Source organism: Myripristis murdjan, chromosome 13 (genome assembly GCF_902150065.1).
Source record: "Myripristis murdjan chromosome 13, fMyrMur1.1, whole genome shotgun sequence".
In the NCBI taxonomy this organism is placed as follows: Eukaryota; Metazoa; Chordata; class Actinopteri; order Holocentriformes; family Holocentridae; genus Myripristis; species Myripristis murdjan.
The window spans coordinates 6,593,353-6,612,015 of record NC_043992.1 but is presented as its reverse complement, the minus strand read 5'-3'; the positions used below and the strand labels follow the sequence as shown (position 1 = coordinate 6,612,015).

The 18,663-nt window shown below is 44.2% G+C and overlaps 1 protein-coding gene and 3 non-coding genes across 4 annotated transcripts; 3 read left to right on the top strand and 1 right to left on the bottom strand.

Annotated features, from left to right (window-relative positions):
• Window positions 1–12: 12 nt before the first annotated feature.
• ppp1r14ab (protein phosphatase 1, regulatory (inhibitor) subunit 14Ab) lies at window positions 13–17,699 on the bottom strand. The gene is made up of 4 exons (XM_030067386.1): window positions 17,136–17,699; window positions 3,444–3,524; window positions 3,276–3,308; window positions 13–2,848 (listed from the first exon to the last, which is right to left on the bottom strand). Exons 1-4 carry the CDS (start codon window positions 17,346–17,348, stop codon window positions 2,711–2,713), a joined length of 465 nt encoding a protein of 154 aa, XP_029923246.1. The 5' UTR covers window positions 17,349–17,699; the 3' UTR covers window positions 13–2,710.
• Window positions 6,964–7,035, top strand: trnap-agg (transfer RNA proline (anticodon AGG)). The gene has a single exon. It is a non-coding gene; the product is annotated as a tRNA-Pro (tRNA).
• Window positions 8,346–8,417, top strand: trnap-agg (transfer RNA proline (anticodon AGG)). The gene has a single exon. It is a non-coding gene; the product is annotated as a tRNA-Pro (tRNA).
• Window positions 8,702–8,773, top strand: trnap-agg (transfer RNA proline (anticodon AGG)). The gene has a single exon. It is a non-coding gene; the product is annotated as a tRNA-Pro (tRNA).
• Window positions 17,700–18,663: the final 964 nt, after the last annotated feature.

Genomic DNA, 18,663 nt, shown 5'->3' with positions numbered 1-18,663 from the left:
GTGAGTGTTGAGGACTTTGTTCGCTGCAGAAGCAGAACATTATAAGGCGGCTGCTTCAACCACAAACTCACATTTTGACTCTGTGCTGTGAAATCTGTAGCTGCTGAAGGATCTGTTAGACGGTTTGTTGACATAAAAAATGAGTAAATGGACCAAACATTCAAAATAACTGGGACAGAGCTCTAATAAGGAAATCTTTCACTGTGTGTGTGAAGGAGTGTCACCCAGACTGATATCTGATATCAGCTGTTTACAGTGTAAACAGTCTGTGGTGTGTCAGCAGCTGCCGCTCGCTCCCTGATTCACAGCAGCCGACGCTGGAATTTCACTGCTTTGCTTTTTTTCTTCTGTTAAACCAAAACTGACGACGTGACGGTCAAACTAAACCTGCAGAGAGAGAAACCTGACCCTCGTCCACTTCCTGCTGCGAGACAGAAAAACAGTGCAGTTCAGTGTTTTGTCCAGCGGGGGCAGCACTGAGCTAAACAGAGCAGAATATGTGTTGGTCAGTGGGGCTAAATGCTCTAAACTGATCAGTCCATTTGATTCCAGATATTGATCAGTAACTGCACTGTTCCTGTCAATATTTCTGCTGTAGACAGGATTATAAACTGAAATGATAATCCATGGCTGTAAAATGATGTGAGTTTCAGCAGATTTCCACTCGCACTGAGGCTCTGTGCTGCTGACTGGCTGCAGAAATGGATCCACATTTCCTTCATCTGAGCTCAGAGAAATGTGGATCTTCTGAACCAGCGGCTGCTCATTTTCATCAACACTCAGGAGAAACATGATTATCATTTACAGAGCTCAGTTTCTGGAAAGGTCCCACTGACCACTGCTCATTTGACTCTGTTTTGAGCCTCTGTGGCGCCCCCTGCAGGTGGAGACATGGGTTCTCGTAGGTGGAAAATCTGTGGAAATCATTTCCTCACATATTTTCAATTCCAACCCAACGAAGACTCTGATATTCCTCATGTCATATTTCCTTCTAAACCTTTTACACCTGCCATTGTCCTCCTGTAAATGTGTATTTGATTCATGGCGTCTAAAGGAACATGACACACAAAACTCCCAAGCAAAACAGGAATGTCAAACAACCTCAAGTGAAACAAAAAAGCATAAAATCTCATCACCGTATGATGAGCTTTATTCCAAAATAAAATGTTTGGGAAAAAACGCCTGATGCTCACCAGCTGATTTAATTACAACTCATTTTGATCATTTAATATAATTTTTGATGTCATTGTTTTATAAGTAAATGTGGTATTTGATAATAACTGATAAATAATTGATAACTTTTAATTTTCATTCCTGATGTGAAGTTTTTAACTGGAGTTTCACATCTCATTTTGGAATAAAACCCTTCATGTGTCGGGTCAAACATGACAAAGCTTTAAACACACACACACACACACACACACACACACACACACACACACACACACACACACTTGAGCACGTAATATTTAAAGGTAGAAAAAAGTGTCGGACATCTTAAACATGGGCTAAACAGACCAGGATCACTCCGGGTTGCGTTTGGTTTACAGTGCAGGGCTTCCCTGCAGGTGGAGCTTGAGGTGTAGCTCTGAGGTTCAGGGGGAACATGAGGTGCACTTGATTTGTAGCACATCATCACGGAGATATTCAGTTGCATTAATTTATCACTGCAGCTCCTCCCTGATGTCACGCCCCTGGTGGACTTAAGGTTTACACTGGGTGTGTTTGTTTATCTTGTGTCTGGAGAGGTCAGGTGGGTGGGGTTGTAAACCAGAACTAAATCAGGTGTGTTTGTTTTTAACTGCAGCACCTGAGGACTCCTGGGTATGCTTGTTTTCCATCACTGCACCTCCTGTGGCTGTAGTAGATGATAGAAGGCAAGGTCTCGTTGGGTGCGTTTGATTCATCATGCTGTGTTTCCCTGTCAGCTGAAATGGTTTGACCTGGTAAGAAGTCTGTTCCTCTCTGGACATGTTTGTTTTTCATTGCAGAGCCTCCTGGCTGGTGGAGCTCTCACTGATTTTAAGCCATTGGGTATGTTTGTTTCATAATGCACCATTTCCCTCCTTGTGGGCACAAGATGGGGTACATTTGGTTTTCATTGTGGAATCTACTGGCTGGGTGGAGCTACAGGTGAGAGGCAGGACAGGGTATGTTTGTTTATTATTGCAGAGACTCCATGCAGCTGGGAGGAGTTACAGAGCAGGTCAAAATGAGGTGTACTTGTTTTGTAAGACAGCACCTCCCTGTTGACCAGAGATAGATATATATTTAGACACTGGGTGTGTTTATTTTTCAGTACAGAACCTCCCATTTGACAGCACCAGGGGTGACTGGTAGATTGGGTATGTTTGTTTCTCAGTACAGCGCCTCCTGGTCAGCTAAACTCCAATAGTTCAGGTATAGCTGTGGTCCCAGACCTTGGGTATGTTTATTTTTCAGTACAGTCTGTCAGGGTTGGGTGGGGTATATGAAGAGGCAAGATCCTAATCAGCTACATTGTGTTGGTTGGGGTAGACGTTTCCTTACACGGAGCAACAGTGGGTATGTTGGTTTTGTACTACAGCACCTCTGTGGTGGGCAGAGCTGGGCGGGTTAGGGTGTGTTTCTTTTTCAGTCCAGCTCCTCCGGGTTGGGTAAAGCAGGATGCTCGTGGGTGATGCGAGGCAGGTTAGAGCTCAGGATTGGATTGGATTGGTGCGTTTGTTTCTCAGTGCAGCACCTCCCGCTCGGCTGACCCGGAGCGGGCGGGGTAGATGTGCAGCTGCGGCAGGTCGATGCCGTCGTTGTGCAGATCCTCCTGCTTCTGCAGCCCCGGAAGCTTCAGCACCAAGTCCCTGATGAACACCTGAGACACACAACGCACAAAAACCATAAAAAATCATAAAGAATAAAGGAAATAACTGGGAATCGCTGCTACTTTTTGTTTTGTTTTTTCATTTTGTTGCACTCTTGCACACTTGGCACATTTTCCAACATCCTATCCTATCATATCTTAACCAGCTGCCAGGTACATGCTCCTGTGCCTCACCTGTCATAATGTGTGTTCCTGTTTGCTGACTGTACAAACGTACAACAAATATCTTTAGTTATATCTTTAAATACATTCATTATTTAAAAAAAAACAAAATGGTGTGTCCTGGTGGAGGTGTACCACACGTCTGTACTGAGCCCCCCGAGCTCACAGAGAAGCTCCTGAAGTAAACAGGACGAGGCGTTCACATGCCTCAGCAAGCTGCGGAATATCAAGCGCTTGTCAGTCTGGAGCTTCTCACCTCGGTGTTGTTGTTGCACGACTGAAGAATCTCCTGCAAGAGAGGGGAGAGCACTGTGAGACAGACAGGCAGAGAGAGAGACAGACAGACGGAGAGAGAGAGCGAAGGAGAGAGACAGGCAGAGAGAGAGAGAGAGAGAGAGAGACAGGCAGACAGACAGTTTAGTACCTGCAGTCTGTGTGTTCTCTCCTCATCAGTCTTCAGGTCCAGCAGCTCGTCGATGTTCAGCTCCTCTGGCATCTGCTCCTCCTGACACACACACACACACACACACACACACACACACACCTCTGTTAATGCATTCTTAGGTTTAGTACATTTTATTGTTCTTGTATTACTTTTGGTTTAAACCGCTGATCAGTTTGGTTGTATTTTATGTGGCTGCATGATTTTCTGACCACTACAGCGCGTCAACAACATTCATTTTAAGTTTTCACAAAGAAAAAAATGTGACTGTTTTTTTTTTTTTTTGACTCTCACGAGGCTCCCGTTGGATTAACATGGATTATTTTGTCTCTGAGCTGCAGTTTGAAAATGAGGTGAAGCTGCAGGCTGTCAGCTACAAGGTGACGCTGCTTCGTATGAACTTCTTCTGAAGCACCTGCACCACCAGCCTGACATTTGGCTCCGCAGAACGTGACGTTTCAGAGACGCTTTGAATGGAGCTGAGGAGGCGAGGGGAGGAAGAGGAGCAACAGGAGGGGCTTATTCAGGCCCAGACAGAGATTTAGAAAGATCAAACCAGGAAATAACAACAGGCTGTCGGCTGGGGAAAGTAAAACATTTCCCAAGGACTATTTTCCCCGGCGGAGGAGGACAAACAAATCACAAGGATGCAGCTGATCAAGGCCTCACATTATAAGGAATTTCCCTTTAAACATAAAAAGACGTGTGTTTGAGTCACACACACACACACAAACACGCACACACACACACACACCTCGTTAATGAGGCTAATTTTTAACAAGCTGCAATGAGGAACTGAAAACATCATAGAGAGGACTGTTTGATGTGTGTGTGTGTGTGTGTGTGTGTGTGTGTGTGTGATGTGTGTGGAGAGCCTTCTCCCTCTCTCTGTGCATGTATGTGTGTGTGTATGTGTGTACTGATGTCTGAAGCTTTAATGTGCGCCAATGTGTATGTTTATGAATGTTTGTGTATGTATGTGTGTATGTGTGTGTGTGTGTGTGTGTCTAAAGGCCAGTGTGAGTCAGTCCTGTCAACTCTCTGCCACCCAGCGCAGCAAGACCTTTCTTTAAACTTTAAATGCCAAGTAAACACTCACACTCACACAAACACACACACACACACACACTCGTGCGTGCACACACACACACACACTCGCACACACACACTCGCATTCACACACACACACACACACACACACACAAACACACAAACACACACACACACACACACACACTCACACACACACACACACACACAAACATGTGATGTCAGGTATCTACAACACACAAGTTGACACAAACAAGCTGCCTGTCTACACACACACACACACACACACACACACAGTATTTATTTTCCATTATTTCCCTCCATCACCATTTCCTGCTGTTTCAGCTCTTCCTGTCTGTTGCCCATATACGGTCAACAGCGAGCCTGGGGTCACCTCAGGTCACTCTGTGTGTGTGTGTGTGTGTGTGTGTGTGTGTGTGTGTGTGTTTACACATACCGTTCATAGCTGAGTATAACAAACTCTCCTCAGCCTGATAAATACAGAGAAATTAAACTCTGAGGGTTACACGCTGTCCCTGAACACACCACACAGCTCCTTCTGCCGAAAGGAGACACCTCTCCCCACCAGGAGGGGGCAGCACTCTCAGAAACTAGGGATGAGCCAGATAATCGGCTGAAACGAGTATCCGGTACAGATATAGCACTTTTGCCGAGTATGATCCGAGTAATATGAGTCAATATCTGTAATCGTGATGAATGAAAATCTTCATTAGGTAGCCGACTGTGTCCACGTTGTGTGATAGGCCAGTCACACACAGGGACTCTCCCCTACACCGTGTGCCCCACTCACACACACACACACACACACACACACACACACACACACACACAGGGACAACCTCAGCTGTCACTCACTCAGGTGTTGACAGCTCACGTCGCGTCTCTCTTCAGTAGCGGTCAGGTATTTCCAGCTCGCTCTTCCCTCGGTCTGTAATCACTGATAGTCAGTGGAGTTTCTGCTGAACTTGGTTGGTAACAGACGCGCTGCTTTTGAGCAGAGTTAGGGGTTAGGGGTTAGGGGTTTGGGCTGAATGCAACTGGCATCGCGTCTCTCACTGCCGACACAGCGGTCGTTTTTTTTTTTTTACTGTCTGCTCCCTCTTACCGGCTGGTTTCTGATATAAAGTAAGTTGGAAAACTTTTATACATAGATAGATATAGACATATAGATATACAGTATATATACACTCTCTCTCTAGTACTTCATAATTGCCTACTGCATGTGTTGTATTCATTGATGCACTTAAGAATATTCATGTTCTGTGTTTATAAAAAGATCACTCTGTAAATAGTTTGTTTACTGTTGTGATCAAAAACATTGATCTGAAGCTTCTGAGGCTGTTCTGTAAATAGTTTTCCAATAAACAATAAATATAGCAACGTCTGATCAACCCATATCAATTTCAGGCTTAAAATAACCTACCGGTTAAGCCCCACCATTTCCGGTCAGACTAAGCCAACTTCCGGGATAAACCCCGCCCACTTTCGGTTTCGGCCCCGCCCATTCCGAGTACAGATACGGATAATGTAGATGGTTAAACAGATACAGATACAGATACAGATAGTGGTGTACTCGCTCATCCCTAACACAAACTAAAAAACTGATATCTGTGACACCGCCAAAAAACTGATATCCTTATATCTGTTTTTTCTGTGATTCAAATATTGACATGAAAAAATAAAGGGACATTTCACCAGATACCTGCAGTGTGTTGTTTTACGGATGCCTCGGAGGGTCATGTTTTTTTTTTTTTTGTGTTCCCATACTTAAGCCATACTTTCAGATCAACGTCTTATTTCCACTGCTCCCAGTGCAGCAGCACAGCACCCCAGTGTGGATCAGCTGACTGAATTTGACTGAACTGGGCGATTATTCTGCTGATACAGCGCTATTGATCAACAGGCCTAGTGATGTGATCAGTGAAAGGAAACTGAAACACATCGCCAGATCAAGAGGTTGAGCTGAGCCGAAACAGACACACAGCTCAGGAAGCAGAAAAGTATTGTGAGCTAAAATCTATTGCAAGAGAGTGTAAAATTTTATGTAAGAAAATGTAAAACATACTGCAGGGAACACAAAAACTCTGGCCATGACCCTTCGGGGGCTGCGTATTATTCATACACAAATATACAATTCCTTAATTTCCTCCAGGATCAATAGAGTATCTACCCTTTATATCTATCTATTGAACAATCATAATTTTCACTGTCTGGGCTCTATTGTCCTCGAACAAAACAAAACAAAACAACTCCCTCCATGTGTAGACAGAACCAGTGGAGAGGAACAAATGTGTCTTAATAAACTTTACAAATGGACTTGTGTGTCTCAGATCTAACCTTAATGGATCTAACAGATCTATACAGATGAGCATGAAATCAGTGAAAAAAAATTACCCTGGAAGATTACCGTGAAAACCAGGGCACACCAACTGGCTCGTTGGTCTAGGGGTATGATTCTCGCTTAGGGTGCGAGAGGTCCCGGGTTCAAATCCCGGACGAGCCCATTCCAGCAAGAACTTTGTACCCTGGTCTGATGGTTTTGGGCAGCCCGAGTGCTCTGTGTCCACCAAAGTACAAATGCCATCGAACAAAATGTTGAAAACGGGCTTTCCAGTGTCAGAATTGGGATTCAAACCCATGCCTCCACGGGAGACTGCGACCTGAATGCAGCACCTTTGACCGCTCGGCCATTCTGATGGCGTCGCCATGTACAGCTCCCTCTGTCAGGGGGGACAAGACCCTGCCATCCATAAAGTTGCTAATTTAAAGTAGGCAAGGTATTTCCTCTAGTTTTAGAGCTTATTTTGACTTCCTAGTGCTTGTAAAGCTACTTTGATGTACTGTAGTGGAAATAGAACAGTGAGCAAAGAAATTTGGGTAGAGGATTCTTGCTTTTAATAGCATTATTTAAAACATATGAACATGCTGAAGGCTCAATACTGTACAGCAAGTTTCAAAGGAGCGTAAGAGAGAAAGAGGGTGGTACAGTAGTGCCAGACAGCAGTTTTTTCATGTCCCCTCCAGGAATTACTCTGTTGCTGTTTATTGTCCCCCCCAATAATGAAATGGGATTTTCACCCCTGCATATAACATGCTTGCAAGACTTTGCATTGGTCAGGAATCAAACCCAGGTCACCTGCTTAGCAAACAGCTATACTTTCCACTACACCACCAACACTGAGGCAGGGCAGCCACTGCGTGGTGGAAGAAGAAGAAATGACCTAAGAAATTGGTGACAAAAATTACAAGAAAATGACCAACAAATTATAGAGCAACCAATGTTTAAAAATGACAAAAAAAAAAAAAAAAAATCAAAATGATTTATTCAATGTCAGATCGGTGATGCTGGATCAGATTTCTCAAGACTGCGTTCAGACTTCTTTCACATTTAAACTGCTCCTCGTTTTGCTGAGGGCCCTCCGGAAGACCCTCAAGGACCCCCGAGGGTCCCCGGACCCCCCATTGAACACCACTGCATTCCCTCATGATCTGACCAATAGGAGCGCAGTAAAGAGTGATGAGTTCAGGTGTGGAGCCCCAAGCTGCTGATGTGACACCTCAGTGTGCCAGGCGACCGATCGACCAGCTGATACTAATCGATAGTCAGTACTGATCGTTTCACAACGATGCAGCACTTCTCAGAGTCTCACCTGCCTCTAGTTTTTATCAATTTATTATAATTATTTAATATGTTATCATAAATTTACTTCCAAAAAAAGAAAAGTTGATTCCAGTCGTTCAAATCTTCCCAATTCTTTATGGCTTTTATTTTGGAAGTAACAGCTGGATCCAGCATTTTAGTTGATGACAAATGGCTCGTTGGTCTAGGGGTATGATTCTCGCTTAGGGTGCGAGAGGTCCCGGGTTCAAATCCCGGACGAGCCCTTTCTATCAAGAACCTTGCGCCCTGGTCTGATGTTTTTGGGCAGCCCAATTGCTCTGTGTCCACCAAAGCCATCGAACAAAATGTTAAAAACCGGCTTTCCAGTGTCAGAACTGAGATTCAAACCCACGCCTCCCGGGGAGACTGAAACCTGAACGCAGCACCTTTGACCGCTCAGCCATTCTGATGGCGTCGCCATGTACAGCTCCCTCTGTTGAATGTTTTTAGAAAGCGCTCTCATGGCACCAGCTCTAGCTGACGAGGCAGAAGAAAAGGCACCATGGCCGGCTCGTTGGTCTAGGGGTATGATTCTCGCTTAGGGTGCGAGAGGTCCCGGGTTCAAATCCCGGACGAGCCCTTGCCAGCAAGAACCATGTTCCCTTGTCTGATATTTTTGGGCAGCCCGAGTGCTCTATGTTAACCAAAGCACCAATGCCATCGAGCAAAACGTTGCAAACCCTCAGCAGGGCAGTTTGTGTCCACAGTGGATTCTGTGCTTGAGCCCAAACCACCTGATGCCACACCGATTATGTGCATTTGCTGTCACGCTTTGCTTCTTGACACAAGTGTAAGAAAACACAGCCGCCACGTCCAGTCGCCCAAAGGTTTGGGTACAACATGCTCACAAGACTTTGCATTGGTCAGGAATCAAACGCGGGTCACCTGCTTGGCAAGCAGCTATACTTTCCACTACACCACCAACACTGAGGCAGGACAGCCGCTGGTTCAATTCCTGCCCACCTGTAGACGCTGTGCAGGTGTTCTTACTGGGCTGCTCAGAGCGTGAGGGCAGGGACAACACGGCTGCATTTTCCACCGTAATGTGTGTTTCTTAATAAACTTTACAATTGAACTTGTGTGTCTCAGATCTAACATTTCTAACCAGCTGCGAAATGTTCATCTGTGTGGTGGAAGGAGAAGAAATGACCCAGTAAATTAGTGAAAAAAATTACAAGAAAATGACCACCAAAATATAGAGCAACCAATGTTTAACAATGACAAAAAAACAGAATTATCAAAATTATGTATTTAAGGTCAGATCGGTGATTCCGGATCAGATTTCTCGAGGCTGCGTTCAGACGTCTTTCACATTTAAATTGCTTGTTTTGCTGAGGGCCCTCTGGAAGACCCTCAAGGACCCCCGAGGGTCCCCGGACCCCCCGTTGGACACCACTGCATTCCCTCATGATCTGACCAATAGGAGCGCAGTAAAGAGTGATGAGTTCAGGTGTGGAGCCCCAAGCTGCTGACGTGACACCTCAGTGTGCCAGGCGACCGATCGACCGGCTGATACTAATCAATAGTCAGTATTGATCCTTTAACGACCACCTGCCTCTAGTTTTCATCAATTTATTATAATTATTTAAAATGTCATCATAAATTTACTTCCAAAAATAGAAAAGTTGATTCCAGTCGTTCAAATCTTGCCAGTTCTTTGTGGCTTTTATTTTGGAAGTAGCAGCTGGATCCATCATTTTAGTCGATGATAAACTCTGATGACGTTTTATTGATTTTTCTGTCTCTTGATCACATATTAATGCTGCCCAATTAGCCTAATTAGCACAGCTGGTGATGTGAGGAGGAGGAGGAGGATCCGGGTGGGGGCCGGCAGAGGTCAGAGGTCACGCGGCCCCGGCCCCCCGGCAGGCTGGGACTGGTGATGCTGAGGAGACGTGGCAGATGACACACAGATGTTTTCTACCCGGCAACAGAGCAAAAATAACACCCAGACGCTTCATATGTCCTGTTTCTGTTTGAATCTGTGAACCACACGGCGTGATTTAACCAAACAGACTCGCAGCATCTTGGAAAATAACTTTCTTATCCCGAACTGAGTAAAACTGTTTCTCAGTAAAGTAAACCGTGATCTGTCTGTTCGCTGTAGATCTACAGAGGAAAAACCAGCTTCACCTCTCGTCCAATCAGATTCCAGCTCTGTGACGACGAGCGGCAAATGGACAGAGAGATGAGACTGCTGGATTAGAAATGATATATGAGATGAATGTGTTGGCTTAACAATGAAGTGACTGTCAGTCCTGTCAGCACACACACACACACACACACACACACACACACACACACATAAACACAGATTACTGGACCTGATCGCTTGCTGGCAGTCTAATGGAGCTGATAATGGCTCAGACTGGGTTAATGCTCAGTGTGTGTGTGTGTGTGTGTGTGTGTGTAAGGGGGAATCCCTCTTTGTGCTCTTTGGTGACATATGGGATATCTGCCCATCTTCCCTTCATGCCCCATCCCCCGTTTGTATGACCACACACACACACACACACACACACACACACACACACACACACAATCTCCCAGGAGACAGTGATATCTTCATCAATCAATAGCTTAATTGCTGGTTAGCAACACTTTTCTCCTCCTCTCCTGTTTTTTCTCTCCTCTTCTTCTCTTTATCTCTTTATTTTTCATTTCAGCGGAACATTTTCTCCTCCACCTGCAGTCTGACAAGTCGCTCTTTGCATGATTACATATTGACTACGGAACTGATCAATACACTGGCCGTCTATGAGAAGCAATGCTCCTTTTGGCAGGGATTTTTATTTTAGTTTTTATTTTAGTCTTTCCCAGATCCTTGAAATTTATTGCCATCAGATTGGGTTTTTTTGCCGCAATTTTAGTTAGTTAAATTTTAGTTAAAATTCTGTTACAAAATGTTTTAGTCTGTCAGTGGTTTTCTTTATTCCACTTTTTGTCATTTTTCATGCTGCGATAATCCACAACACCTCATATAAAGATGTTAAAAATAATTAAACTTAAAGAAAAGCTGCTTTTGATCATCGCCAGGCATTTCATTTCTAAATCTTGCTGCTCGAATAACACTCAGGAGAAAACACAGCAGTCACATTTATTTAACTTAGTTTTAAAATAAATGTTAAAATAACTTGATTGTCACTTGTTTGTTTGTTTCTTTTTTACTTTTTAGAGGAAAAATGTTGTTTTTAAAATCAGTGCACATGGTGAACCTGTTCCACGCTGCTGCTGTGGCCGAGCTTCGTTCAAACCCACAGAACTTTATTTTGAAATTCCAGTGGAGATTCTGAACATGAGCTGCTTTGATCAGGAAAATAAAAATGTTGTGAAGCTCTGAAGGACGTTTGAAGGACAGTTCAGGGACTTTGGGGGGTAAAATCGAATTGAAGCAAATCATCCAAAAAAATAAAAAAACTATTGTAGAATCAAATCAAAGTATCAAATTATTGAAGCGAGACTTTTTCCAAAACGCTTCACAGACGCCAGAAAAACTGAGGAACGAGCTTTAATTTTGAAAAACTCTCCGCTGAAACCAAACTAACGAGACCAGGGAGAGTGTGTGTTGGGCTAATTCACATTGATTAAGAGCTAACAGCCCTGGTGTGTGTGTGTGTGTGTGTGTGTGTGTGTGTGTGTGAAGGGGGTCTTTGACAGGAAATGAGCCAAAAGGGCAGATCTGATTATCTATTTATCACTGACCAGCCACGCCCACTGGTCTGCTGGCAGCTGGACGCACACATTAACACACACACACACACATTAAAACACACACACACACACACACACACACACACACACACCACAATAACACAGTAGATGGGCAGACAGGGGAAGAGAAAGAACAACAATGAAATGATTTGTCCCCTGATGAATATTAATCTGGTAATAAAGTTGTGTGTGTGTGTGTGTGTGTGTGTGTGTGTGTGTGTGTGTGTGTGTGTGTCTATGCGCGCGTGTGTGTGTGTGTGTGTGTGTGTGTGTGTGCGCATGTGTGTGTATGCATGTGTGTGTGTGTGTGTGTGTATGCGTGTGTGTGTGTGTGTGTGTGTGCGTTTGTGTGTGTGAGACACTGAAACAAGAGGACAAAGAGAGACACCCCCCCCCCCCGCACACACACCCACACACACACTCCCACCACCAGTATGAAAGGCCTCCTAATGTAGCTTTTACCATCTTTGACACATCAATAACTCCACCCTCCCTGGAGGTTCAGGGTCATACATCAAACCCTTTCAGCTGCATTCAGACTGACTGAAGAGGAGGAGGAGGGGCAGGAGGAGGACGAGGAGGAGGAGGAAGGGTAGTGCTGAGATGAAGACAGTGCACTGATGGAGTGATGGTAAAGGTTTTATCTCAGCTGTCGTCCTGCAGGCTGGCGGCGCCGGCGAGGGGCGGGGCCTACGGATCGGTTCCTTGTTTGGGTTCGGTCAGCAGTTTCCGGAAGCTTCCGTGTCACGCGCCTCCTGGTGGGATATATATTACAGCTTCTACAAACACACCTGCCAGGAGTTTAAATCCTGAGGAAAAATGATTTAATATGAAACAAGTTTATCCAAAGCCCGTCCGTCACATCGCCTCACACTCGCTGCTGCTCGTGATGCCTTCAGGTCCAACTGCAGGTGTGGAAAAACATCATTGTTTTGTCCCTTCCTGTCCGGGTTTTGGTCTTTGGTCCTCTTCTGGTTTGTTGGTTCATTTTTGTTTTGTTTTCTTTTAAAATGTTGAACACAGAGCAGAAACATCAACACAGAGTCCTGCTGACGAGAAAAACAAACCAAACGCTCCCTCTCTCTCTGCCATGAACACTGTAGCCAGGTCACTACACCCCTCCCCCACACTGATCACACACACACACACACACACACACACACACACACACAAACATACAGACACAGACGCATATTTCCTGTTGTCTGGTTCCTATGGGCTCCATTTAAGGCAACAGATGATCCAACACTTTGTGTGTGTGTGTGCATATTCTGAGAGGAAAATGCCATCCATGCCCAAGAGCCCCATGGGAAAGATTTGAGGGTTGATTGGGGAGTGTTCCCAGACACACACACACACACACACACACACACACACACACACACACACACACACACACACTCTGCTTCACACTAACAAACATAATTGACTGCTGTGATTTCTTGCTTTGGGAAAAGATCAGCAGAAATGTGAAGTTTACATATTTTGTAGATTCTTCTCGACTCATCTAAAATCAACCAAACCTTGTGTCATGAGTCAGCACTCGAGTCATGACTCAGCAACAAAAGTGCACACAAAGACAGCTGTTCACGCTGTAATTTCATACATACAAGATGAAAGATTAGAAGAAAATGACGTGGACATTCAGGGGAAATGACACGATGTTGCAAGAAAAAATATGTTATTTTTTGACTAATGTCCAGGTCATTTTCTTGGAAGCTTTTACCTAAAATCTCTTGCTAAGTTGCTCGTTAATTTTTTTCGGGAGGCATAATTAAGAACGGTAATCTCACCTTTATTTCAGTGTTTTCATCCGAGAGAAAAACATTAGTGTTGCTACAAAATCATAACTGTGTAAAAGCAATTTGAGTTTTCTAGTGCTCCAATAAACCCAGTAACAGGCAGTGATGGGTTATCACTGCCGGTGCAACACACGACCTCTTTTTCCCGCTTTTTCATCACAAAGGACAGACGACAGTTTTGCAAATTTTATTTTATTATTATTTTTTATTTATTTTTTTTTTTACAGATTATTAGTCTGGTTTTAACAGCTGCTGACACAACATCTGTCATCAGACTGAACTCAGAAGACGTTTAAAAACAGTCCCGTTTATTTAAGATACACAGAAGGACAAAATACTTCCAACCTTAGACTTATTTCCAGAGCTGAGGTGTGTGTGTTTTTTTCCAGGACAGTGAAGGCAGCAGGTGAGGGAAACTGTCTGGCTTCTCTTGTTCCTGCGCGTCTGAACTTAATGATTTACATTGCAGTTTATTTAGACTCCACTGTGTGCTGCGCTCCGCAGTCTGCACAGATTACACCACCCTCATTACTGACTTTTCACATTTAATATGTTTATTTGATTCTCTCCCATGCAAAGTCCATTACTTTGCATTAATCTATGAAAATATAATTTGACTTAATTTGATTTGATTCCGCGTTTTAAAATGTGTTTGAGTGTAGCGGCAAACTCATTGGCTCTACTCATTAGAGCGATGAGGGAGTCAGAACTGAAGGGTGAACCGGGTCCAGTGCACTGTACACACACACACACACACACACACACACACACAGACACACACACATACATACACAGTGAAGATTGCGGCAAAGCACAGGATCTATCTACGGTTCCTTAGCCATAAAACACAATATCGTAACCACACACACACACGCAGACACACACACACACACACACACACACACAGTGCAGCCTGCAGCAGTGGTTCTGCTGTCAGCTCCTGTTACATCTGCAGATGAAGTGTCGACCTCCACAAACCAGACTAGATTTAAATCCTCCTCTGCTCGGGCGTTTAGCTGCATTCGGTTCGCTGGAAAACTGAGTTTCATCTCCAGCCAGACGATCAGCCGGCCTCCAAAATAAAAAACGGAATAAAATTTGAGAGCACTCACTGTGCCAGGTTGTTGGGTTTGTGGCTGCTAAGGTGTTTTTTGGTGTTTGCTTGGATATTGCAAGCGGTATGAGCGGGATCAGTGTGGAAAAGATCGAATTCAGCAACAGCAGGTTGCTACTGGTTTGGTTTGGGAGGGGCTGGTTTTGTCCTTGAGCTTGAAATTCCTGGATATTTTATTTGAGAATTTCCTGCAGCCCGGGACATGGCAACTGACTGTGAAATGACACACATGTTCCCGTAAACATGACATCACCCGAACGCCTCATGAAAAACTAATACTGTCCAAACAGGAAGAGCGCTTCTTTTTCAAGAGATATGACATTTTTATTTTGAAAGACTTTGAGGTTTAACTCCAACATGAACAGATGCATTTTATTGCCTGTGGTTCCAGGTGGAATTGAACCTTCAACCCTGCCAGTGCAGCAGCAGCAGCAGCAGCAGCAGCAGCAGTAGTAGCAGTAGTAGTAGTAGGAGCAGCAGTAGTAGTAGTAGTAGTAGTAGTAGCAGTAGTAGTAGCAGTAGCAGTAGTAGCAGTAGTAGCAGTAGCAGTAGTAGTAGTAGTAGTAGTAGCAGTAGTGGCAGTAGAAGCAGTAGTAGTAGTAGCAGTAGTAGCAGTAGTAGTAGTAGTAGTAGTAGTAGTAGCAGTAGTAGTAGTAGTAGCAGTAGCAGTAGTAGTAGTAGTAGTAGTAGTAGTAGTAGTGGCAGTAGCAGTAGTAGTAGTAGTAGTAGTAGCAGTAGCAGTAGTAGTCGTAGTCGTAGTAGCAGTAGTAGTAGTAGTAGCAGTAGCAGTAGCAGTAGCAGTAGTAGTAGTAGTAGCAGTAGTAGTAGGAGTAGCAGCAGTAGAAGTAGTAGTATTAGTAGTAGTAGTAGTGGTGGTGTTTAGACTTCATAGTAGTATCAGCAGTAAAGTAGCAGTTAGGGCTGTGATTTCTCTTACGATGGTGAAAAAGCCACGCCCCCCTTCGTTTTTGTGGTTTCCTTCATACATCATGAGGAGGAAATAAAAATTAAAAAATACATATGGTGTCAGTATACTTTTTATTGGTCTTTACCACTCACTTATGCTTATAAGAGCCATTTCTTTTTAAGTTTTTGTTTGATTGGTAAACCTCCCACCACTAGGGGGAGTAGTGCTGGGTTACTTTTACACAGGTGTTGCTGACTTGGAGGAAGCAAAGAGGGTTTTTTTTTTTTTTTTTTTACAGTGCATTATTTGTTCTGCAAGTACAATAATGTTTCTTTTGTCAGTGATTGGAGGTGTACTTATTACAAAGACAGTGGATGTTTTCTGTTTTGGAAAACCTACACGGACTGTGAGCGATAAATCATATTGTTGTTGGAGACAGTGGACATTTTGTTATTTTGCACCTGTCTTAACAAATCTATGTGCACACGTTGTGTCCTTCTTCAGTGGGCAGAGGGGTTCCTACAACGCTGTTTCAAACATGTACAAACAACACAGGATGAAGTGTGAACTCAGCTGTGTGTTGCAGTAATATTTACACAGGTGGTGCTGCAGGCCAAGAGGCTGCAGAAAAACGTGACTTCTGGCCCACATCTCCAGAACCGAACCGCCTAGATCCTCAGAACCGAGGTCCTTCTGAGGGTTTTCAGGGTCTCTGAACACGCTAGAGATATAAAACTTTGACGGCGGTACTGCAGTAACGCAGTTATTATGACAGCCCTACTAGCAGTAGTAATACTTGTAGTAATGCACTAACAACAGTGTAGTAGCAGTAGTAATGGTATCACACCACTGTAGTAGTGCTTACCACTGTATCACACCACTGTAGTAGTGCTTACAGTAGTATTACTAGTAAGTATAGTAGTAATACTAGTAGCAGTGTTAGTGGTAGTTCTATCACAGTAGTACAACAGTACTCATTCTGCCTCAGTACAGTATCAGTGTCAGAAGCTGCAGCAGCAGTAGTAGTAGTAGTAGTATCAGTACTGCAGTAGTGCTCACCCTACCTGGGTACAGTATCAGTGTCAGTAGTAGTAGTAGTAGTAGTAGTAGTAGTAGTAGTAGTAGTAGTATCAGCAGTATTGTAGCAGTACTGACTCTACCTCGGTACAGTATCAGTATCAGTTATAGTAGTAGTAGTAGTATCAGTAGTAGGCTACTGCAGTAATAGCCTACTTACCCTGCCTCGGTACAGTATCAGTATCTGAGTCAGTAGTAGTAGTAGTAGTAGTAGTAGTAGTAGTATCAGTAGACTAGTACTGCAGTAGCCTAGTCACCCTGCCTCGGTACAGTATCAGTATCAGAGTCAGTAGTAGCAGTAGTAGTAGTAGTATACTGCAGTAGTACTCACCCTGCCGCGGTACAGCTCGTCCAGCCCGCAGTCGATCCACTTCTCCACGTCCAGCCGTCTCTGCAGCTCCCTGCGGTTGTATTTGACGGTGACCCGAGCCTGGCGCCGCTGCAGGCTGTGGCCCGGCTCCCGGCCCGGCTCCCGGCCCGGCCCGGCCCGGCTCGGGGACTGGGTCACCCGGTTCACCCGCCTGCCCACCCGGTTGGCCGCCATCAACTCGGACAGTTAGCACCTGCCTGCGCGCTGTCTCCGCAAACCGTCACCTGCCGTTAATGCGTGAGTCTGCCCCGCCGCGTGGCGTGAGCCCGCAGAGGAAACACGCACCGAGTCCGTGAACTGAGAGACAAACAGGCCTGCTAGTTATTAAAATAATTTGATCGCAGCATCCCCTCAGAATAACTTCTCCCAGCTGAATTTAGGTTGTCTTAAGAAACGTAAAGTATCAAATCCAGAAAGATGGAAGATGGTCTGTCGGTATAAACATGAACGGAGAATAGAATTAATAAATAGAAAAAAGATCAAATAGATGCTGAAAAATAAAATCCTGCAAGAATAAAAACCCGAGCGACGGGCGGTGCGGCGCGTGCAGACTGATGAGAGAGAGAGAGAGAGAGAGAGAGAGAGAGAGAGAGAGAGAGAGAGTAGGGTGGGTACCATGCACCTTGTGCTGCTTTCACGTACTGTCGGAAATATATGAACATCACCGGAGCGCACAGAGCGACGCAACAAAGCGGTAAATCATCAGAATGTGAATCACATTAATCCTCCAAACTGTGAGCGACATGTTGGGGCGGCGTATTAGGGCCATCGCAAGAAGAAAAACATTATGGGGCTGGGGGAGGTTGGGGGTGGGGCTGATATTCTGAGAAAAAACCCATAATTTACAAGGAAAAAACTCAGATAGCCTATTCTCTGAGTTAGAGTGGTAAATGTAAAAGAAAAAAAAAAAAATCACAAATTTATGAAAAAAAAACTTCAGAGTAAAATGTAGTAGTAATAGTCATACGTTGTTAATGTATGAGAAAAACAAACTCTACTTTATGAGGAAAAAGAAAGCACCAATATTAACCAATGTACAATATAGAATGCCAGATGATGATAATGTGATCAACAGGAAATAATGAGGTGAGATTTTTCATGATTCCCGAGTTGTCAGCGAGTGATGTTACAATCATTGTGGATGCTATATCAGCAACTGATTTCATAACTTTGCTTGTTATTCCGTATAAATGATGCAAATGCATTTTTTTTTTTTTTTTTTTGTCGTCTAAACTTTCATTACAGCAGGTTAATAAACGCCTGATGTTCCTTTTTGTCCTTTTTTTGTCTGCTGCCACAGGTCAGAGTGTTTCTTTGCTGCTGGTTTTAAAACATGAAACAACAACAGCCACCAAAACACACTTTTTAATGAGACCTCATGTCCCGTCATCAAATTAAACGTTAACCAAAAACACGCGAATGCGGCGGCAACTCACAGTTATATTTTTTTGACCTGGGGGGTTACCAGCAGACAATGAAGGCAGCATAA